The sequence below is a fragment of the Leptodactylus fuscus genome, chromosome 11, assembly GCF_031893055.1.
Source record: "Leptodactylus fuscus isolate aLepFus1 chromosome 11, aLepFus1.hap2, whole genome shotgun sequence".
NCBI lineage: Eukaryota > Metazoa > Chordata > Amphibia > Anura > Leptodactylidae > Leptodactylus > Leptodactylus fuscus.
In genome coordinates this window covers 67,368,592-67,393,280 of record NC_134275.1, presented here as the reverse complement: position 1 = coordinate 67,393,280, position 24,689 = coordinate 67,368,592, and the positions used below count along the sequence as shown (strand labels likewise).

At 43.9% G+C, this 24,689-nt stretch overlaps 1 protein-coding gene across 1 annotated transcript in view; it reads right to left on the bottom strand.

The window, feature by feature from the left end:
• Nucleotides 1-24,322, bottom strand: part of TBC1D8B (TBC1 domain family member 8B) — a 35,736-nt gene extending 11,414 nt beyond the window's left edge. The window contains exons 1-9 of the mRNA XM_075260482.1: nucleotides 24,087-24,322; nucleotides 12,585-12,695; nucleotides 10,989-11,107; nucleotides 10,395-10,620; nucleotides 7,417-7,657; nucleotides 3,973-4,180; nucleotides 2,523-2,687; nucleotides 1,134-1,277; nucleotides 547-697 (exon numbers count right to left, since the gene is read on the bottom strand). Coding sequence (XP_075116583.1) covers nucleotides 547-697; nucleotides 1,134-1,277; nucleotides 2,523-2,687; nucleotides 3,973-4,180; nucleotides 7,417-7,657; nucleotides 10,395-10,620; nucleotides 10,989-11,107; nucleotides 12,585-12,695; nucleotides 24,087-24,213 — 1,492 coding nt within the window. The 5' untranslated portion in view covers nucleotides 24,214-24,322. The remainder of the gene's footprint in view (nucleotides 1-546; nucleotides 698-1,133; nucleotides 1,278-2,522; nucleotides 2,688-3,972; nucleotides 4,181-7,416; nucleotides 7,658-10,394; nucleotides 10,621-10,988; nucleotides 11,108-12,584; nucleotides 12,696-24,086) is intronic.
• Between the last annotated feature and the right edge of the window lie 367 nt (nucleotides 24,323-24,689).

Genomic DNA, 24,689 nt, shown 5'->3' with positions numbered 1-24,689 from the left:
ATTTTCAGGACAAGGGTGCGAAATCTGGATTTCCACTGTTGTTACATGTAATATGTATACTGGTATATTTGTGACTGGCTATTATGTTATTCCCTAACACATTATTATTTGGTCTTATTAAGGGATAATTCACACTGCTGTTATTTAAGGTTTGCTGTTCTCATCTTTCAGAGGATTAGAGCAACGGACATTAAGTGATAAACGCAGAGAGATCAAAGTCCGTCTGCATTCATGACAAGGTAAAAAACAAACCCCAGAATGGTAGCCTTCTTCTTACTTTTCAGACAAGAGAGAATGGCCTGCATGTAACATAAGTAAACGACCATGGTGGAAGAAAGCGTCTGTTACTCTGTTTACATTAGAGTCAATGGGACCGGACAGAGATGAAGGTGGGTCTGCTTGTGTCATTTTAATTAATTTACTTTCCTATGACGGATGACAGCAACGGACAATAACTATGGCAGTGTGAATGAACTTGAATGACTAATAGTACATTTATACAATCTACAGATTTCTAGAAAAGGAAACCAGATGGTTATGAGATACCTGAGAAAAGAAGCCAGAGTTCTCCTCTCAATGTCTCTGGGATGCCTTTGACTACTAAATTCCGAGTTCTTCTCGTGCGAAACATACTGACCCCACGGCCACATTCTGAGAAGAGGATATTCCACGACTGCTCCTTCATTTTCTCTTTCAACTGCAGAAATTCAGAAAGAATTCATTCAAAGTTAAATAACAAGTTCACCCATCTATTAAAGTAATACAGTGGAAGGCATATTATTTACAGGGGGTCTACAACTGGGATTTTTTTTTCCAAAACAAGCTCAGATTGCTGTAAAAATTTATTTTCAAAAGTTTACCGTATACCAGAAACAAGAGACCACCATATAAATCCAATAAACAAGAAGCTAAAGGAATGCAAGGATGGGTCTATAACACCACGCAGCTACATTGTACCGTCATATAAAACTTTAGGAGACAACAGATGGTGAACAAGTATTTTTGGAGAAGTTAGAGTCTCATATAGACACAAGCTTTGGTAACACCTCCTCTACATAACACATCTGCCATTTACTACCATATTCCCTTAGAATAGAACAGATATGACATCTCACAATGTTCTTTTTTCTTACCATTATTGGATCCAGATTTTCAGCATCTTGAGGATGGAAAACAGTCATTAGCGCCTCGGTGCTCACAGTCTTACTAGAGCCTCTTGAATCCAACATGGGATGGTCATGGGATGGGAAGTCTGCGGAGTTGTCACTGTAGCCAGTCTGAAATATAGGAAGAGCGATATACGTCCAGATGTAAGAAACCAATATACAGTCTGAATGGCAAAAGAGTAATAAGTGATTCATCATATCATAAGACATTTAGAGATTAAGGCCTAGTTCACATGGAGCAAGGTGGCGTATTTTGGTCCTCATTTTGACGTGGGAAGCTACATCAGAATAGAACCAAAATACGCTTGCCGCTCCGTAGTAGGCACAAGTGAATGGGCCTAGTCCGGAGCGTGCTGCCGCGAGGCGGACACCAGGGCTGAATCAGCAACGGAATCCGCCTGAAGAAAGGGCAGCTCGCTTCTTCTTTCCGCTAGTGGGAACAAACCACTAGCGGAAAACGCTAGCCGTTTACATAGACCTCTATTGTGAGGGGGCGGATTATGACGTGGATTCAGCGCCAAAATCCGACCCCTCTTGCCCCGTGTGAACGGGGCCTTAGCAAGCCCTGCATTACAGAATTCTTGCATCAAAAAGTTGCAAAATAGCATTTCAGGCTTATTTGTGCAACATTTTGCAAAATTTTACATTTTAATGTGACTTTTCAGTTCACTTTTAAAAATTGAGTGTCTAGTTGAGATGTCAGATTTATCAATGGCGACTTTTAAAAAGAGTTGCAAAAATTGTTGCACACTTGTGTGCTCACAAACAACCGAGTGTACAGGCCAAGGGGAGGGGGGCAAATTGACTCTAATGAACACACTATAGTGTCATCTGAATATCTTCCTTCGCCCATTGACTTCAATGGGGAGTTCAATTCCATTCCGATGTCACGGAGCAGTATAGGATCTGCTTTATAATCAACGGAACGGAAGAGAGCATTGAGCACTCCCTCGGATGGCACACTCGGTCATTTCATAAGAGATATGAACGCCGCTCAAAGGACCCTTTAAAGGGGTTCGTTGGGTTTCCTTAAGGGAATGCAGAATCTTACCATATAAAATAAGCAGCATTCTGTGAAAAGTGTGACAAAGAAAGTGTGAACAGAGCCTAAAACCAAGCAGGAGTTCTTTATAAAACCTTAATCCAATCACAAAACTGATTCCTGGCAGCAAAGTGTCAGTTTCTATATCTTCTATATATACTACATCACTAAAAGGGGATTGATACAAAGTATCCTACTAACCAAGTAACAACATCCTAATAAAATAATCCACTAATTCTTTCATGCATCCTAAATGTTTGACAATCGTTATATAATATATAGATTCCTAGTAAAAGGAGTGGGCAGCAGCTCACCACAGGGTAGGCGACATGCTGGGGACTAGTCACGACACATTTGGACCTCAGTCTGGCCACCAGAGAGTCAAAGTCTCGAACGTCAGTGAAACGGAAAATATTCTTCCCCTTGGTGCTGATGGTAACGGCCCTTGTGGACGCATCTGACTTCTCTATTCCAACAATCTGCAAACAGAAAATACAAAAACGGTGGAGAGTAACACAAGTAGAAATACACAGTCCAGTCATATTAATGTGACCACCGCCTACTCTTGATGTCAACGTTAAATAACCAGTCGTACACGGCATGTGTCATCAGCCATCTGGGTGCACTCCTCATTGTGGAAGGCACGATGGATCAACACAAGTATGCATCTATCCTTGCGGACCATGTTCACCCCTACATGCGAATTGTTTTTCCTCAGGATGATGGCATCTACCAGCAGGATAATGCGACGTGTCATAAAGCTCGCAGTGTACGTGTGTGGTTCCAGGAGCACCAGGATGAGATTACCGTACTCCCATAGCCAGCAAATTCCCCCGACTTGAGAATCTGTGTAGCCACCTCGATCGGGTTGTTTGCGCCATGGATGATCAACCACATAACCTAGAGCAGCCGGCCACGGCACTGGAGTCGGCATGGCTCAACATCGCAGTGAACACCATCACAACATCCCCTCTCTTCCTGCACGTCTCGCAGCGCTCCGCTCTGCCAAAGGGGGTTATTCTGGATTTTGACAGGTGGCCAAATTAATGTGACTGGACGGTGTAGATTAAGTGTTTGACCATACAGTACTATACAGATATTTTTCCTGTTTTTATTCATGGATATTCAGATAACAACGAGATGAGGTTTTTTGTTTTTTTTTATTTTCAAGCATACCTTCTGTTATAAGTAAAACATCAAAAATGAACAGTATAGACTAAAATAAGAAACTTTGTAATATATGTTATTTAACAAACATGTTGCCATCATTGATCAAGCTGTTACATTTTACATATTAGTTTATGGAGAAGGGAGGGGTAAAAAGAGTCCACTGGAAAACACAAAGCATATGGCCAGTGGTTACACATGTTCCTTGCCACTTCATTCAATGTCTATGAAGGTGACTGATCCCTTTGGATGAGGGGCTTCCGGACCCAAACTCTAATGATGGCGTCTCAGCGGTAAGTCCCCACAATATCATACTTTGTATGACACATTTGGGATAACCCTAATAAACTCTTGCCCCATTGCCTAAAGTCAGCCATCACTTTCTCATCCTTGTAGGTCTAACCTTTAGGACCACCATTGATTTTGAGAATGAACATGTGCCGTTATAGCTCTGCATTTTCTGACTGCATTGAGCCCCATTCAGTAGAATGAAATTATGTTTTAAGACTCTGCTGTGGGTGCCCCTTTATTTTCAGAGGTCCATCCCAACAAAAGCAAAATAAATGTGTTGTTTGAATAAGCAGGACGTTGGCGTACCTCTCTCAATGGAATAATTGTGCTGTACAAACTGCCATCATGGCTTGCAAAGCAAATGTAGTTCTCAGAAACACACATCTTGCCCAGTGCATTGAGATGGCTGAAGGGTATCCACAAGAAACACTCATGCACCTCCTTCAGGATTTCTTCCTTGGGCAGTCTAAAGTACGTCGTAAAGTGTTCGCTGTGAGCCCGACTCTCCAGACCTCTAGAAGGGAAGCAAAAGAGCAAAGTTATAATAATAATCTTAGCAAGTATTGGAATAAACTTATACGGCATAGTCCTCTTATATCAAAAGATAAAGAAAAAAAAAAAAAAAGCGGCCATTTTCTTGTAGCCCAGGCATGCGCAGTCGGCTCTGGCCAAGGCCTAGAAGATTGAAACCCAGAATGGAAGAAGACACAGGGAGAGGCTGTTCCTGAAGAAGATGGAGGCAGCGCTGGAAATTTCTCTCGCAGCATTGGGGACGCCCCCAGTGCTGTGAGAGAACTAATTTGCATACCAAAGAAAACCCGGATTTCTACCGAACGGCGGTGCGGAGAAGACATCTAAGGGTAGGAGAAGAATAGCCTTTATTAAGGCTATTCCTACGTATTAGTCAGAAAAAAAAGGTATCCAATGACAGGATCCCTTTAAACTTAGGTTAGCAACCTCTTATTCAAGCACAGCTCGGTACAATTGCGCAGCGACTGTGCTTGAATGGGAGTGATCAGACCATGTGACCGATGAACGGGCTGTCACATCGCCTGAGAAGTGAAAGCAGCTCCGGGTGACAGACTCTTCTTACAGGGAACCCATTGCAGGGAACTAATACCAGAATTACAAAAAAAATAAATAAAAATAAAATAAAAATAAAAATCACCAGTTCCTTTGAGTTTCAATGCAATAAGCGGCTCCATGTAAAGGGATTGTAGACAATTTTCCAATATACCGGTACCTTCTGTATCAATCCCTCAGGGTTTTCTACATCGCTGCTTGCTTTACTCCAAGTGGCTAAAAATCAGTCCATGGTCATGAGATATATGGTACGTGGTCATGTGATTATATGGTCCTTGGTCATTCAATGGACACAGGTGTATAGGTGGTAACAGTGACGGGACAGTTAGCAAAGCTGTGCGCCTCTGTGTCCATCACATGACCATAGACAATATATCACATGACCAAAGACTGATGTCCAACCACTGTAAGTAAATAAGGAACATGCAGAGATCTAGAAAGTCATGAGAACCTGATATATAAAAGTATGTCGGAAAATTGTATGAATTTTCATTATACAAACAATAACATTTATTTGCTGAAACTGGACAACCCCTTGAAGTATAAAAAAAGGGGAGAACACCCAGCATGCTTATAGTGTAGATGAGTTTGCAATGGATGTTGGAAATAAAAATGTACAGAGAAATGGGCCAGTTGGTCCCTCACCTTCAGGTGTTGTGAATGAGTCACAACACCAATGGAAGCATAGAGGTGGACGTGGCTGCAGAATCCACAGACTGGTCACTGAGGACCAGACGGTAATAGAAAGAAGGAGGCCAGCGACTAGAGATGGACGTCTGGGCTCCCTGGTCCACAGATTGGAGTGTCGACAAGGTGAATAAAATATATGACCTTTATTGGACAAAAACGTACTGCACAATGCGTTTCAAGCTCCACAAGCCCTTCTTCACAATTACTTGCCAGATGAGGTCACATCTGACCTCACATGGCAAGTAATTGTGCACCTGAAGAAGAGCTTGTGGAGCTCGAAACGCGTTGCACAGTACATTTTTGTCCAATAGAGGTCATATATTTTATTCACCTTGTCGACACTCCAATCTGTGGACCAAAGAGCGCAGACGTCCATCTCCAGCCGCTGGCCTCCTTCCTTCCAACCCCTTGAAGTGTGAGGCACATATCACCACTGTCACAATCGGTGGGGTACGAGTATAAGGAATGATCACCTGTCCTGTGCTAGTAAGCCACATCCACAATTTCTAAGGCATAGTTGGACATACACATCCTATTTGTGCAGATTGCAAGGATTTTGCAGCCAAGCTCCCTAGGGATTCATTGGCACAGAAGAAATTTGACATTATCCCACGCAGCAAAGCAAAACACCAATTGCCATGAACAGGTCGTCCATGTAAGTGACCATTTTAAATCATGTAGTCAATAAAATGTAAAAAAAAAAATCAAAAGAACTACAAAAGGTAAATGTTCTAACAATCTTCTCACCATGCAAAGGACATATGACCTACAAAATCACATTTATGGCACATTAAGAAGGTCTACAATGTGCCCAGGTGTTTCACAGGCTATAAAACAGATGGCATAAAACAAAGGCATTGCAGAAGTTGGCAGAAAGAGAAGATAAGGTGACACAATGTATGATCTGCAGTGTAAAGAAATATCTACAGAGCATTACTGGCGCTCACACAAAACAAATAACCAAATCCCTTCCAGCTGCTAAGACAGAAGGGGGAAGCCATTACTCATATTAGATAAACTAGCCAACACTATTAGGTAGAGACAATCTTACTCATATTAGATATACTAGTCAGCACTATTACGAGAGACAATCTTACTCATATCAGGCCCGGTTCACATCTGCGTTTGGGTTTCCATTTGGGAAGTCCGCTTGGGGACCCCCCGAACGCAAACCTATATGCATAGAAAAGCAGTTACTTGGGAAAACACATGCACCACATAGACTATAATGGGGTCCGTGTGGTTTCTACTCGGCTTCCAACTTGCAAGCAGCACTTTTCTCTGCGCATGTTTTGTGCAGAAACCGAATGGAAACCACACGGTCCGCGTGTTTTCCAAGGTAATTGCTTTTATATGTGTATAGGTTTCCATTTAGGGGGGGTCCCCAAATGGAAACCCAAACGCAGATGTGAACTGGCCCTTAGATAAACTAGTCAAAACTATGAGGTAGAGGCAATCTTACTCATATCAGGCCTGGTTCACATCTGCGTTTGGGTTTCCATTTGGGAAGTCCACTTGGACCCCATTATGGTCTATGGGCTTCGCATGTTTTTCAAGGTAACTGCTTTCTATGCGTATAGGTTTGCGTTCAGGGGGGTCCCCAAGCGGAAACCCAAATGCAGATGTGAACCGGGCCTTAGATAAACTAGTAAATACTACTAGAGTTTTAATCATACTCATATTAGATAAACTGGTCATCACTATTACAAGAGACACCAAAGACTGGTGCAAAACCATGAAACAGACTGTGTGTGGGCAGGGGGGATTTCTGATTAGTCCTATGCAAGTTATATTGGGCTTCCCAAAAATCCCTCAATCCCACTTGATGTCTACAGATACCATGATAGGATTCTGAAGAATGAAAAAGGATTGGTAGAACTTGTCAGAGATCAAGGAGATGGACAAACAACGTAACAGGAGATAAGATAAAAGAATTAAGTCGAAGGATGGAACAAGGAACACATGTCCTGCGTTTACCTCTTTGTGATTTGCAAAGGATCATTCAATATTGGGTCATTTTCAAAGGTCTCTTTGTCAAAAAGTCTCTTAATAGCATAACTTGCAAGTTGCTCCATCAAAAGAAACGTCTCATTGATATGCAAAAACATTGAGAAGTAATGGTCCTCCCCTCGAGACAAGACATGTATGCTCTCTGTAAGGAGGACGGTGGAAGTCTTCTCTAGTCTGGAGATCTCATCCCATGAGATGATGAGTTTAACTGGCATAAGAAAGGAAAACATACAGATTACTAAACATCTATGGGAATTTACCAACGCAAGAACTGACCAAGACGCACGCAGGTTTAGACAATACACAGAAGGGAAAAACAGTTCCTAACAACTTAAACTTTCATGGTGATCTAAGAAAGTGGCAAGATGAATGGGCTTATATAGGTTTTTATGTCCTACCCATAGGATAGTCCAAATATATGTTATGGGTGAAGTACGGTAGGTGGCCCCTGTACCAATCAAGTGTTCTTTACAAGATTATACTAAACATTCTTATTAGAATGTTGAAAAAAAAAATCATAAAAAAAGAGCGAAAAAACAAAACAAAACAGGTGTTACTTGAGAGGATTATCACCAGCGCTAAACAGTGGATTATAAGTATCAGTATCTGGTATCAGGATCATAATTCGCAGGTCCTGAGGGAGATATTAGGGTCATGGCCATTGCATGTAATAAATACACACTCGTATTTCTGGTCTTTCAAGTAAAATTGGTAATAAAATAACTGCAGTTTTTGTTCCGTACACGTTGTTTACAGGTAGAAGTGCTGTTACGACACCTGTTTTCAAGAATCCTTATGTTATGGGTTAGGCTGGTAATGTAAAAGAAAAAACAATGGCTTTAAGAAGATTTATTTCATATATAGCTCCTATATGGAAAAGAAGAATAAGAAGGGCCCTATTAGGCCCAGCAATTTTTGGGAAAGAGTACTGTCCATGGTCAAAGTAATCAGGAAATCAATTGATTTAATCAGGACAAAGAAAATGATCATTCACCGACAGCACATCACATCACTGAGGCCAATCAGTGGCCTCAGCAGCTAGTGACATCACATGCCATTCGCTGACTGACCTCATTGGTCATGTGACTGCTGCGGCCAATCAGCGGCCTCAGCAGCTAGTGACATCACATGCCATTCGCTGACTGACCTCATTGGTCATGTGACTGTTGCGGCCAATCAGCGGCCTCAGCAGCTAGTTACATCACATGCCATTCGCTGACTGACCTCATTGGTCATGTGACTGTTGCGGCCAATCAGCAGCTTCAGCAGAATACCGGAAGAGACCGGTCCAACAGAAGGACACAGGAGCATCGTGGACATAAGAGTATCAATTTTTCTTTTAATTTTTTTCACTGCACTTGGCTGATTTAAAAGTTAAAAAAGGGTAGTCCATTTTTCCCTGGACATCTCCTTTAATATCATCCATGGCCACAATAAAAAACATTTATAATTACTTGGCTCCTGTACTCCAGGCACTGGTACAGTTCTTAAAGAGGACTTTTCACCATCTGGGGCACATGCGGTTTAACCCTAGAACGCATGACGTTAAAAATACATAAATTTTAAAGTATTGGGGGACTTTTAGCCCCCATGCAAATAATATAAAAAAAACACACTTAAATTACTTTCACAAGTTTATTTCAAAATTGTAACTTGAAATCTGAATAGTGGGCAAAATTTTTATTATAATGGAGCAAAAAGTTAAGCATGCAGGCCTAAAAGGCCCCAGGTATGCGTTCTAGGGTTAATACACCGCTAGAAAGCCGGCTTTCCTGTTCCCCCAGTGAAGATCTATCCGTGCCGGTACCGTAGCTCTTCACTGTCAGAAGGGCGTTTCTGACAGTCAGACTGACTGCCCATCCTCACAGTAGCGTCTATAGCACTGTACTGTGAGGGGCGAAGCATTGATTACCGCCCTGCGATGATGCAGAGCATTGAGGAACGTACTTGTCTATGGACAGGTACTATCAGGAGGGGAGGAGACGTTCCTCACCGCTCTCACAGTACAGAGCTATGGACTCTACTGTCGGGAGGGGCGTTCCTGACTCACTGTCAGAAACACCCTTCTGACAGTGAAGAGCTACAGTACCAGTACTGGCACCGATAGCTCTTCACCGGGGGCACAGAACATGAAAACCGATAGTGCGCTGAATTCAGTGCACTGTTGGTTTTCTAGCGGTATATAAAACCGCATGTGCCCCAAATGGTGAAGGGTCCTCTTTAAGTGAAGCTGGAGCTGTACACCGTGTTTATACACCTGATCTATAGTGTACGTCACTGGCTTCACTGAAGAACTACACAGTCACCAAGACCACCAGAGACAAATCCAATGAAACTCATCAGACTCATCTTTAGGCAAGTATGGCGTTGCTACAGGTCTATATAGGACTGTACATCCCCAGTCCAAAAGGACCTGTGGGAGGTTTAGTTTCCCATATTGACCTGTCAGGTTCCCTTTAAAGATCCGAGATCCTAGAACCCTTTTCCTCTGCTAGTATCTAGACTCATTTTGCTGATATCTTTTAAGGCAATTCACTAAGTTCCCTCATCATGTTAGGTTGATTTTGGTGTGAATAATTCCCTTTACAATTTTTTACTTTAGGTTTTCCAAATGCAATGGGAAAGCCTTCTACACTTTCATTGAGCACATCAAAAGACATCAAAGAGGTAAAAAAAAAATCCAATAGAGTTTATATTTTTCTCAGAATAGAATAGTGTATAAGCCTGAACTACTCAAAACAGGAGCCCCGGAGACAGGCTATTCATGGCAAGTAGAACTGACTAGCAAAACTACAGATGTAATTCTGAATGTATACAGTGTATTAGACCTACTGCAGCTAAAGATCCGTGCAACATAGACCAATCATAAAACTACTCAACATCGTGCACTTTGCATTAAATTTTCACGTCAATCAGCTCATTGAATATCATCCCAGAAAACTTACACTCAGAGCCTAGAAGGAATGAATAGAAGCTCAAAAAGTTGGTGCTGAGATACAGCCAACCCTGACAAGGAACTCTTCCCCTCCAGTAACTGCAGGAGTAATAGGTCACCAGCTTCTCCTGGTCTGGCAGGCCAAAGCATTTCTCAAACTTCAAGAGAGCTTCACGAAATTTTTCAGGATCCTCTTCTTTTACAAATGAGCTTTTCCCTTCTTCAGCAATGAGACCCTAAAAGAGAAGAGATCACTTGTAGTCAGACAATTTACCAAGGAGTACAGGAAGCATCGACAGGTCCTCGAACGCACCTGCTCAACTGGGCTCTGAAACTGAAAAAAAAGAACAATAGGTAGATTTCTGGTGACACAACCTCAGAGCTCAAGAGCTGTGGAGACAAGTTGTGGTGCCAAGTGCCAGACACAACTGCATAAAAGGAGAATCTGATGTGCCTTTATATTCTGATGATTACCAAGAGTCCCCCAATCTGACACTGGCAGTCCATCCTAAGGACAGCTCATTCATATCAGAGCCCTGGAAAAACAATAGTATCCAGCTTCCAAATTCTAATTTTTTTCATTATGGACAGGAAGAGTACTCACCCTAATTTTGCCTTGAACAAAGCTGGTTATGTCATCACTTGAGTCAAATACAGACAAAGTCTTCATTACATTCTGCTCCAGCCATTGCCAATGTTTTAATATTTCCTCTCTACTGGCTCCTAAGAATATGTAAAGAACAAAATGCTTAAATTCAGAAGGTTTAGTGTATTCAGATCACAGTTGGTGGAATTGATCAACCCATCTATGCTAGTTTTTTGGCAATGATGGTTATAACCGTGGGACATCTTTGGTGCACCAACCTTTCTTGTGCCAGAGATGCACCACATCCCCTGTTCTAAGCCTTGCTCACCAATTTCTGCAAATGCGGGTTCAGCAAAGTTCAAAGTGGGGTGACATATTTGCTATACCTCACGCCTGATTTATTAAGAAGCCTTCTTGATATTTCAGCCAGGGCCTTTAAGATTGCCGTAGCAAACGCCAGTCTTATTAAATCTTTCCCAATGCGTGATCCAAAAATCTTGCATACTGAGAAACAGATGCATTGTGTAAACTGAAGTGAACAGCTTGTGATAATGGAAAGTAACAGAGAGAAGGTTAACACCGGCATCCCTGCAGCTACACGAAATCCAGTCCCAATAGATACCTCCCACACACGAAGAGCAGCTAATATTTCTCAGACATACACAGACAAGGCCTGCGTTATAGTGTGGGTGGATTCTGAGGACGCAAGCACAAACTACTGTCTGTGATAAGATTACATAAAGCATTGTCTTCATTAGAAGAAGGGCGATGATGCTAGAGATACATTTCAGACAGCGTCACCTCGGAGAACTATTTCCAAAATCCTGAATGTTTATTATTAGGTCTGTGTGCAGCTTAGTATGGTTTACACAGTCTTGGTACAGGGAAATGCAATGCAAAGGTCCTGTCTGTTAAATCAAACGGATCACATATTCTCTTTTTACTACACAAAAGCAGATAGTGATACTTGTTCTTTGACTCCCCTTTTTGCAATCAGCCATCCCAGTCCGACAAGCTGCAAAAAGTGAGTTTTTTTTGGCAGAAATTGTGTCAGAATTCTGCCCCGTTTTCATTATTAAATCCGACCTAGTGACTTCTGTTGGAGGGTGATCTAAACATGCTGTGAGACCTGTGCAGAGAGGGGAAGGAGCTTATATCAATCACCTTTTTAAATGGGAGATCCTATAATAGAGATGTAATCCCATTTCTGTTCAGGCACTAAGACCTACGATGTTTGCAAGAATGCAGAGCATGTAGTGCTGTCCTTTCAGCTTTCCCCTCTCTCTTGGGCTTTACTCAAAAGAGGTGAAAATGGACTATAGACTAGCATTAAAGGGAATGTGTCACCAAAGTACGGTAGTTTTTAATGCACCATCAACATCCAAAGCAGAGCTAAGAAAAGTTAATAGCTCGGCAAAATACCACAACACCTTCATTTTAGTAATTGGCAGGGGTCTCAGTGCCTGCACCGCAAAGATGATAACTTCTTTAGTTATCTGCCCACAGTAAACAATCTGGGTGTCCGCGCTATGTCTCCATTATGTTGGAATGCCCCTAAGCATGTCCCAGTAAATGTTGGTTCTGCATTTCATGAGGATCCTCTGCTGAACTTACCGCAGGCAATAGACCAGTACACCTGAGAGTCGGGGGTTTGGTGGAGAATCCTGAATGGGGCGACTTTAGCAGTTGAATCTAAAACTGCATCAAGAGTTCCCACAAGAAGACCTGAGAGGGGAATAAAGAAAGTCATTTCTATATAAAAACAGATTTATCAGTATGACTTATTTCACTTCTACAACTGTATACTTTTTATTGTTCATCTGCTTCCTAAATACAAAACGAGGCCATTTCTTACCATTCACTGTTGTACAGTCTGTATAACACCATCACCTAGCTAGCTGTCCTGCTGAATATCACATGTTTCTGCACAATGCTCCTGGCCGCGTTACCTCTTTGCTCCCTTCCTCCTTTCTATTATTGTTATAGATAGCAGGAAGAAGGGGGAGGAGATCGTACCCACAGGTCATAGTATGGAGAAGAGGTAGGCTATTAAAGTTATCAGGGAGGACAGATCACCCAACTTCAAAATAGGAAGAAAAAGATGGAAAGTGCAAGCTGCAGGAGTAAGAGGGAGGAATCATACAGGCTGTGAACTACTGTAGAGACAAAGCAGAGCAACCATTCCAGACTCCGCCATAGGAGGGAGAATTACCTATAAGAATAGGTCATCAATTATTTAGCCTGGAAGGCTGGAGGGCCCACAGCGATTTACAGCACCTGCAAAGTGGATGGGATTCCAGCTAATCCCATCCACACATTGCAGAAAAATATCCACGGTGGACATGCTGACTTCAAAAACCGTTGCGATTTGGAAATTGCAGCATGTTAATTATATCTTCAGAAAAGCTGGTGTTTTCCGTATAGGTAGAATTGAAGCTGAAAGTCTGAAGAGGAAAACTCTGTGGACTTAGGGCAGGTTCACACCAGCACTCGGTCTCCGCTTTGCAGGTTTCCGTCTTCTGCCCGAGAAACTGGACAGGAGATGGAAACCCGGAGGTCAGTTTTCAATCCCATTCAGGGCTCGTTCACATCTGCGTACTCCTCTCCGTTGTGCAGGTTTCCGTTTCCTGCATAAAACAGAGCAGGAGACAGAAACCTGCAGGAGTCTTTCTCGCCCATTCATTTGAACGGGTGAGAAAGCTGTCCGGCCGTGAGCGGCGGTGAGCGTTTTGCGCTCTCCGCCGCGAAACCGGGTTTTTTAATCCGGACACAGAGTCGGACATGCAGTACTCTGTGTCCGGATTAAAAAATCCGGTTTTGCGGCGGAGAGCATAAAACGCTCACTGCCGCTCACGGCTGGACCCGGTCTGTGCTTTGCGTCTTCTGGCATGCAGAAGACGGAAAGCACAGAACGGAAGGCTGAACGCAGGTGTGAACCTAGCGTCACTTGAATGGGTTTTCAAAATGACCGCCTGTGTGCGTCTTCTGGTCTCCACGGCAAAACCGTTTTTTTTTTTTAACCAGACAAAAAGTCAGACATGCAGGACTTTGTGTCCAGTTAAAAAAAAAAAAAAAAAATGGTTTCGCTGCAGAGACCAGAAGACGATCACGGGCGGACACTTTGCAAACCCATTCAAGTTTCTCAGGCAGAAGACGGAAACCTGCAAAGCGGAGACCGTGTGGGTGTGAACCCGCCCTTATTGTGAAAATCACTGAAGAAAAAAACCTGATCTGCTTTTTGGCTGAGGCTCACTCCACTGGGCCTTAGCCTTAAAGGGATTGTCCAGAAATAGAAAAACATTGTTTCCTTCTTCCAAAAACAGTACAGAGGGTTAGTAATATATAAATGAGCCACTAAATTGATGGACAGTCCATATAAGTGATAATATTTGGCAATCGGTAAAGGCACCACAGAGACTGTGAAGACAAATAGCAGCTGCTGCTCGCCTTTGGGATTTTAGCAGCCTAGCTATTACTTTTTGTGAGTCTTTCACACACAAAACCCCCCCCGAAAAACATAGAACACCGCAATGCTGTCTGCGTAATATGAATGATATCCTCATCTCCGCTCAGCCCTATGGCACATACATTCATACAGTCACACAGGAAGCCGTGTAATCTCAGGTTACTGTAATGTGCTGAATTATTCAGAGACTTTGTATCCCTCTACTCATCTTTCTTTCCTCGGCAGGGTACAAAGCAAAGCTATCGCTACCTTTTAATATGAACGGCCATTACCGGTAAGAGCAAAGGTGTATATATAACTAAACTCTCAGAGCAATGTCATTATTACTATGGGACTCTTTACAAGGAGGTTGTATAAAGCTAATATTTTACATTTGTCACTAGTAGCTATTAATATACCAAGAGACAAGCCACATAGGAAGATACGGGCAGAAGGGTATAATTAATGAGAACAGAACCCTATTAGCCCACACATTATCTTCTGAGAATCTTAAGGAGGACAAGTGCACACCGACAATGAGCCTTTATGTGATACAATGTAGACAGTAAAGGATTTAATAACATTTGATACTAACTATTCAGGAACATTATGATGGACCTATGACTTAGAGCAGTTGTAGGTTTCTCCAATTCCCATTCATCTAAATAGGGCACTACCTGCTCCCATGAGCCCTGCAACCCTAAATGGCTCCAGCCATCCGTCACTCACTAAACCGGTTTTTGTTATAGATCCAGGAGTATATTATAAATAGCCTCTCCCTTTGGTACATTACTACTATTTACTTACAGAAGTCTAATTACTCATATTGTATACAGCAGATCCCGCTTTATAGGCAAATTCAGCAGAATTATGAATACAGCTCTAGATTACAACACAGTCTATAAAAAAGGTAAGCAATGCAATGTACTTGTGAAGATTTTGTACTGTTAACGTAGATTATAAATGTCAGTGAGCTCATAAAAAAAAGTTAACTATCTATTAATATACTCCGTAAGCTAACGGGACATTGTCCGACAGCTCGTGGTATAGGGGTAGTACAGACACCATTTTTTTTTTTAATAAAAACCCTTAGGCCGGGTTCACACGATGTATTATGGCACATAATGTGGTACGTAGACGGCGCGGGAGCTTTTGCGGGCCGTATATGCTCCCATTGTTTTCAATGGGAGCCAGTACCGTATACGCAGCGCTATTTTGCGGCCGCCGCAAAATCACGGCCGCAAAATTGTGCCGCGTATACGGTACCGGCTCCCACTGAAAACAATGGGAGCATATACAGCCCGCAAAAGCTCCCACGCCGTCTACGTACCACATTACGTGCCATAATACATCGTGTGAACCCGGCCTTAGAATGGTAAAGATTAGAATGTATATCCCACTGATTTTTTGTGGGTACACACTGTGACAACCTGGATGAGGCGTATATAGCCTGAGAATTAGAATGAATATCCCACTGATTCTTGGGGGGTACACACCGTGACAACCTGGATGACGCGTATATAGTGTATATGGGCTGAGAATTTCAGTGTATACCCCTAAGTTTCAGGGGGGGATGGGACACACTGTTGAACCCTGGATTAAGCGTATATAGGGTATAAACAAATCAAATCAAATCAAAAAATGCTTTATTGGCACGTCCGAATAGGTATTTGGCATTGCCAAAGCTAGTAAAGTGGGTGGGTGGGGGGGGGTGGGGGAGTTGGGTTGGGTGGGTGGTGGGTATGGGGGGGGGGGTTTGGGTTATAACAGTCCATGGAGTCTCATCTTCCTCTTCGTTGGTGACTGCTATATGGGGGGGGTTGGAGCTGGGGTGGGGCAGGGCGGTTGGTTTGGGGTATAACAGTCCGTGGAGTCTCATCTTCCTCTTCGTTGGTGGCTGCTATATGGGGAGGTGGGGGTGGGGGTGGGTGGGGCGGGTGTTTTGGGATAAATATAACAGTCCATGGAGTCTCATCTTCCTCTTGTTTGGTGACAGCTGGACACGTATTGGGCAGCGATCTCCACAGTGGCCTCTTCTTCTCCCAGTAGGATGTAGAGTTTCCTCTTCTCGTCTGCAGTTATGAAGTCTGGGATGTGGGCAGAGAGTCTTTGGTAGTAGACGGCCCTCATAGCTGAGTATTTGGTGCAGTGTAGCAGGAAGTGGCTCTCGTCTTCTAGGGCCCTCTGGTCACAGTGCTGGCACAGTCTCTTCTCCCGTGGCTTGTACATCTGCCTGTATCGCCCCGTCTCTATCTCTAGGTTGTGGGCGCTCAGTCTGTACCGGCTCAGGGTCTGTCTGTGCTTGGGGTGGCGTATTCTCTCCAGGTAGGTGGCCATGGTGTAGTCCCTTTGTAGGGATTGGTACACGGTGAGTTTCTTGGAGTTATTTATTTCATTTCTCCATTCTTCAATGTACCGCTCTCTGTTTGCCTCTGTGGTCGCCTTTATTTCGGCCTTGGTTATCATCTGTTGGTGTTTTTGGTTTGGTGGTTGGCTGCTGTTTGGTTGTTGAATGTCTGGTTTGCTCAGGTGGCTTAGCCAGGCTTGGTGGTGGTAGGAGTCAGGCTTGCTCACCTGGATGTGTGCCTGGAAAGCTAGCGCCCTCTTCTGTATGGTGAGCCATAGGGGGAGTCTGCCTAGCTCTGCCCTGCAGGCTATGTTGGTGGTGTTGCGATGGACATGGAGCAGGTATTTGCAGAACTCCAGGTGGAAGTTCTCTGTTGGGCTGGAATCCCACCTTGACTGGTCTGGGTAGGTGGCTGGGCCCCAAACCTCGCTGCCATAGAGAAGGATCGGGGAGATGACAGCGTCAAATATCTTCAGCCAGACCCTCACCGGTGGTTTGAGGTGGTACAGTTGTCTTCTGATGGCGTAGAAGGTTCTGCAGGCTTTTGCTTTCAGGGTTTCTATTGCTGCTTTGAAGCTTCCTGATTGGCTGAGCTCCAGCCCCAGGTAGGTGTAAGCTGTTGGTTTTCTCCAGTGTGGAGCCGTTCAGTGTGAATTGTGGGGTGGTGGAGGCTTTGTTGTGGCCCTTCTTCTGAAATACCATGATTTTGGTCTTCTTCTGGTTGATGGGTAGGGCCCATGTGGTGCTGAATTTTTCCAGCACTGACAGGCTTTCTTGGAGGTCTTTCTCGGTGGGGGCCAGGAGTAGGAGGTCATCGGCATATAGCAGGAACTTCACCTCTCGATTGTTCAGTGTGAGGCCTGGGGTTGGTGAGGCCTCCAGGGCTGTAGCCAGTTCATTGATATAGATGTTGAAGAGCGTTGGGCTCAGGCTACAGCCTTGTCTGACCCCTCGGGCCTGTTGGAAGTATGCTGTATATTGGCATACAATTTCAGTGTATCCCACTTAGCTTAATCCCCACCGTGGAAAGCTAGGTTGCGCAGAACAGCCTGGCTTAATATGCTTCACCAATCCACTTCTGCTGTTTACACTGGTTTCTCTATCCAGAAATGGCCCCTCCACAGGAACCTATGACCACTGCAGTCAATCAGTGGCTGTATCAGTGAGATCAATGCTGCAGCCAGTGTTTGGGTGCGGTGGTCACATATGTATAGGGATGTATTTGCAGGGCCCAGTTCACATTTGCATTTGGGTTTCCGTTTGGGGACCCCTGAACAGAAACCTATCTAAGGAAACCCGCAGACACTATAGACTATAATGGGGTGTCTGTGGTTTTGGCTCAGTTTCCACACAAAGAATGCGGAGAGGGGAACGGAATGGTGGAACGTAGATGTGACTTTGAATACATTAGGTTCTAGGTCTATACAAAACCAAAAACACGCAGGAAAAGCATGAGCCACATGGACACATATGTGTATTTTCTTATGTTATGCCGTGTGGTATGGTTCAGCAGAATACAGGCTGCTCTGTATTATAGGAAAGAATTTATACATAAGCAAATCGACATGACATTTTTTTTTACTGGAAAAAGAAGACTCCATAACAAAAATGTGAATTTGGGTTTGGAGTCGCTCAGCGCATATAAAGGTATTTACTGTAGATGAGTCATATTGGTAATCTATGAAAAGATGCCAGTGAGAAAGCTGGCACGCCTGTGCTCACGTCTGCCAAATCGTGTTACTTCCCCACTGTTTTAGCAGCTTTACAGACACAACATTGCCAGTCTGTGTCTCCAATATGAACCACCCCCAGAAGCCATCAATAAAAACAAAAGCGCCCACACTGCCAAGTGAGAAAGTAATGGAGTTAGAAAGCACTTAAAAACGGTGCCAATATCTGTAGGATACATAAGGACGTAAGGGCATTCCCACTGAAATCACTGGAGATATTGATCCCTCGGCTGCACTCTTCTGTCATAGCAGCCTGTACCGCCTGGTCAGTACTGCAGGGCGGCGCCATAGTCTTCTATCAGAATCCAATCCATGACACGTGAGAACTCACTGGGGGAGGAATTATTAAAGGGGTTGTCTGGCATAAACTAAAACTTTAACACTAAGCTAAACTACCTCCCCCGCCTAACTTCTAAATTACTCCCGTTAAAAACAAATGTATATTAACCTATATTCCTGGGGCAGTCAATTTCTGATTTCCTGGTGATGTTCCATTTCACTGTTTCCGGAGACGGGAGGTCACCAGTACTCAAAGTACCCTTCATATTGCTGACACATTAACAAACGCTTCATATAGCAGAGTTGTATACAGAAGGTGAAGACATCTGACGTTAAATAACAAGGGCGTGGAAATAAATGGATCCATTTGTGTGCTGCTTTGTGCTAGGCGCACTCTCTGTAGTTCAGGTCTGCCAGGGAACCAGAACAACGGAGAGCTGTATTGCTAAAACATTGTTTACCCCAGACACTAGACTATAATGGAGTCCATCATTTTTAGGCCGGGTTCACACAGGTTTTTTGGTCTGAACCTGAGGTGGAGGCCGCCTTAGGTTCCGGTCAAAAATACGGTAAGTTGCCACTGTCACGCACTCCGCTCCGGATTAGGCCCAAATAAATAGGCCTAGTCGGGAGGGAGTGTCTTCAGGCGGATTCGCGAGGAGACTCCGCCTGGAAATGAGCATGTCGCTTCTTTTTCCGGGAGCCGGAACAAACTGACTCCCGGAAAAAAAAGAACTGACTGGTTTCCATTGATTTCAATGGGAGTCGTCTTTTTGATCAGGATTTTGAGGTGGATACGGCCTCAAAATCCTGACCAAAAAACTCAGTGTGAACTTACCCTTAATCTATTTTTCCACAACCTAACTTCTTCATAAATGGCTGACAGCCGTAGTCAACCAGAAGCTGTAAAGCAGATCCTCCAACTCATTAAATATGCAGTAAACTCTGCATCTAATTACATCTATTACTATACATATATTATAATCGCATAATATCATTAGAAAAATTAACCATTTCAATCAAACTCCATGACTCCGCAGCCCTGCATTGATTTTGAGGATGTAATTGGTCCTGGAGAGCTCTTAGGGTCCATTCACAAGGAGGAATTTGGGGCTGAATCCGCCTCAGAATCAGCACTGAAAAAAAAAACAAAAAAAAAAAAACACTCCCATTAACTTCAATGGGTTCCATTTTCCGCACGGAACCCATTGCTAAAAAAGCGCCTCCCGTTGATTTCAATGGGTTCCGCGTGTAGAACGGAACCAATTGAAGTCAATGGGAGTCTTTTTTTTCAGTGCTGATTCTGACACGGATTCCGTGCCAGAACCAGCGCTAAATTCCTCCGTGTGAATGGAGCCTTATAGGGCATATTCTAATAGACCCCGCGTATACATCCAAACCCATAAAGACAAATAATGTCCCACATCTGATTTGAGATCCTGGTGATCAATTCTCACATTTCACTTGTGATCTCATTGAACTGGGAGGAATACAGAGGTACAGTAAGGTCCCCAGGCACTTCTATAGGTGCTCTATAATGGAAACATATGCGAGACCTAGAGCGAGTTCACTATATTGAAAGACTACCAGATATGCTACAGAAACCAGCTCTAATTAAAAAAACAAACAAAAAAAAAAACACTTTTTTTTTTTTTTTTTTAATAAACTGTGCAATATTTTTTTAATAAGAAATCACAAATTCTGAAGGTTTAGGGACATGTAAATTGGAAAAAAAAATAGGATGCTGGTGATATTCAGAAATACTAATGATCCTGACATCAAATGGAAAGAGATACTATAGAATAAAACCATAAAACCCAGGTAGAAGATGTAGTAAGCGTTCAATACTAGTGCAATTTGCAGTGACAAGAGCTGCATTACATTAACTATTTACAAGCCCCTCCAGCAGCTAAGCCCCAGACATTACTCACACGTGCCCATGTCTGTCCCATCCTATTACATGAAGCCCAGCTCCAAATATGAAGATGCAAAAGATAAATGATATTAATAAAACACAGCATCACATAGAAATAATACCAGCCATGTCCCAAGATAAATCACCTGGAAACACAATGGGTGAGAAATGTCTAATCATTACAATGAGGGTCCTGAGCACCCCACCCCTCCTCACTGTTCGTCTGCAGGAGGAGCATCAATGTCCTAGAAATCAGTGGGGGTCCTGGAGGTGGAAGCCCCAATAACCTGCTCTTATCACCTAGTCTGTGGACATGTGACAAATGTCATTCTTGGGAAATACTCTTTTAGTTGGGGGTCCAAGGTTGTGGAAATGCAAGGGCTGTGGTTTGCTATGTGGGTCTTTGGTTGGGGCTACAGAGTTGAGTTAAAGGGATTCTACCATTAAAACCTCTTTTTTTTGTGGATAAGACGTTGGAATAGCCTTTAGAAAGGCTATTCGTCTTTTACCTTTAGATGTGATCTCTGCTGCGCTGTTCCTTAGAAATACCGTTTTTTACCAGTATGTAAATTAGTTCTCTGGCATGGGGTGGGCCCCAGCGCTGAAAATGCGATAGGGGTGTCCCCACTGCTGCTGGAGAACAGGCTCCAGCGACGTCTCTATCTTCGGCTGGATCCTCCCCTTCTCTGTCGTCTTCCTCCTGCGTCACCTCCGACGCCTGCGCAGTTGGCTCTGCCAGTGAGACACTAGTAGAGTCGTCTGCGCATGCCGGCTGGCGGCGATTTTTGGGAGGCCGCTCTTGCTCTTGTAGTTCAATGCAGGGGCGGCCTCCCAAAAATGGCCGTCGGCCGGCATTCGCACTCTGCTGGTGTCTCACTGGCAGAGCCAACTGCGCAGGTGTCGGAGGTGACGCAGGAGGAAGACGACAGAGAAGGAGAGGATCCAGCTGAAGATAGAGGCATCGCAGGATCGTGTTCTCGAGCTGCAGTGGGGGCACCCCCATCGCATTTTCAGCGCTGGGGCCCGCCTCCATAACTGTGAGAGAACTAATTTGCATACTGGTAAAAAATGGTATTTCTAAGGAACGGTGCGGTGGAGACCACATCTAAAGGTAAGAGACGAATAGCCTTTCTAAAGGCTATTCCGACGTTTTAGCCACAAAAAAAAAAAAAAAAGAGGTTTTAATGGTAGAATCCCTTTAAGGGTAAGTTCACACTGGGTTTTTTGGTCTGAACCTGAGGCGGACCAAAATACGGGTAGCTGCGACTGGATGCCGGTGCTGTGTACTGGCATCCAGTCGCGCACTCCACTCCGGATTAGGCCCAAATGAATGCGCGTAGTTGGGAGGGAGTGTCTTCAGGCGGATGTCATGAGGCGAATCCACCTGAAAGAATGAGCATCTTGCTTCTTCTTCCAGGCAGCCGGAACAAACGGCTCCCGGAAAAAAGAACTGACCGGCTCCCATTGATTTCAACGGGAGCTGTCTTTTTGGTCAGGATTTTGAGGCGAATATGGCCTCAAAATCCTGACCCAAAACCCCCCGTGTGAACTTACCCTTACATTGTATTACTTAATATCCATGTACAATAGTGGTGGTCTCTAATTCTTAGGGTATGTTCACACAGCAATAATACACAGACAGATTCAAGGGTCTCAACTGTGGTTTGTAAGCGGTTTCTGCCATGGGTGGGCACACTGAGTGGTCCTATTCAATGGGCTCTTTAGTGCCCACTGGTTCCAGCACTGCATCCCCAAGATCAGACAGGACTACGTTTTTTTGTTTTTGTATTGTTGTTTTTCTTTTCAGTGCAATAACTAAATAGGTGTCCATTACTTCCATTAAAAACAACATGACCTGTTTGATTTGTTATGGATTTCAGTGGAGGAAACACAACAATGTTACAATGCTCTGTGTGAAGATATCATATTATTATTTGTACAGGTTGGGCTAATAACCCGTCCCCATACTGTGCAGGCTCAAAAGAAAATGTGACCTCTCCAAACTGCTGACAGCACTGATAGAACAAGGAGAGCAGGTTGAATATACCTGAGGTTGTGTAACAAAGAAATTTAGAATTTCTTCCCCCATCCTTAGTACATAGTCACAAGTGTTCAGGAGGCAGGAGACAGATCTGACTTACGTGTACGGATTCTAAATTACAGAGGTCAGTGACCTTCAGCCCTCCAGCTGTGAAACTACAACTCCCAGCATGCTCCATTCACTTCTATGGGAATCTCAAGAACAGTAGGACAAGTGTGCATGCTGGGAATTGTAGTTTCACAACAACTGGAATGCCGACCCCTGATATAGACAGTAAATCGGGATCAGTGCATGGAAAGAAGGGTACACTGCTCTTTAGAAGTCTGACCCCTTATATATGTCAGAGCCAAATTCACAATTCTGCCATTTGTTATTGGAAACAGTCAACAAGCAAGTTGCCAGACACCCCCGCCCCAATAGCTTCTATAATTCACAAACACAATGGGGGGTATTTTAGAAGACTGACTTATTCAACGACATTCGTCACATCCCTTACGTCGGCAGAAAAGTTGTAACAATTACCCAATATTTGCAACTTTTTTGAGCCACAGATCTGTTGTATAGAATAATAATAAACATCCCCCATTGAGTGGTCAAAGTGCAAAATACTAGAGCAAGGTCTGTACAGACCCTGAAGCAGCAAGGAATGCATCCGCCACTAGAAAAACCATTAGGGTCTCTCTAAGATGCCCAAAAATATATATATAATATACACTATATATATACATATATATATATATATATATATATATATATATATCCTTCCAATCGTGAGAGCTCATTGCTTAGATTCGCAGTACCCTAGCATCATACGAAGGCAACTTCCACCCTCATAGACTAATTCCCTCTATTGGATTAAGAAATCAGACATCCCATAAGGAGTAGACGCAGCCAAACACTTTCTTTTGTGTCTGCCAAGACTGAGCTCTTCTCTGGAGACACATGCATTTGAAGGTTGCAGAATTGTGAATGCAGCTCCGAGCTCCTGTCGGTGCAAAAGAAATACCGTAACATTCCGTGTAGATTATTTATATACGGAAATCCTAATGCTGTATCTGGTCCTGACCTATGGACGTATCCAATCCTATTATTTTGGCATGTGTGTTTTATAGCCCCCACGTCCCCATACAGCAATATGTCGCTGCACATAATATACTAGATATGACATCCCTTAGATTTAGTACAGGTGCTTCAGCTATTGTAAAACTACATTTCCCAGCATGCCCTGACAGCTGGAGCTTGTAAAAGTATAACCCCCAACATGTGGCATGCTGGGAGTTGTAGTTTGCAACAGCTGGAGCCCCACAGGTTGGTCTATACATTGCGCCTGGCTATGGTCCATGCAGTGCTGTCATGTACCTGTCAGCCCCCCGCCTTCTTCTCCATAGCCCCTTCTCCTCTGCAGCACGAAGTACGGGTTGGAGACCTCGGTCACCCACAGCTTCAGGGCGTTCTTCAGCAGCACTTCCTCCGGTCTCAGCCACATCTTGTCGGTACCGGGCTCATATCTTCCTGGCCATCCTGGGCTCCGCAGACACGTAAGCAGCAAACCTGCCAAGACCCAGGAGCCGCAGGCCGGCGACGGGAGTTGTAGTTCTCAGGGAGACTGTGAAGAACGGAAGCAGGGCGTGACCAAGACTACAAGTCCCACAATGCAGCGCGCCGCCCGGCGGCCGAGGAGAGGGAGTGTGTGCAAATAAAGATGGTTATTGCTGATGTTTCTGCGCCTGCAGCTCTCTGGGGGGCGCAGGGTAGTCTGGGGGTGGGGGGGACTTTAGGTTTCTTAATATTTGCTGAAATTGTAAGGTCACCTCTGAGCAAGAAGTGACCCAGAGAGGGGGACGTATGGGGGACACACTGGTGAAGCAGGTGCAAACTGCTAAGGCTATGTCCACATGGGAATATGCTGCGGATTTGTTATCGTCGAGCAGATCTGTAGTGGAAAAATACATGACGTGTTAT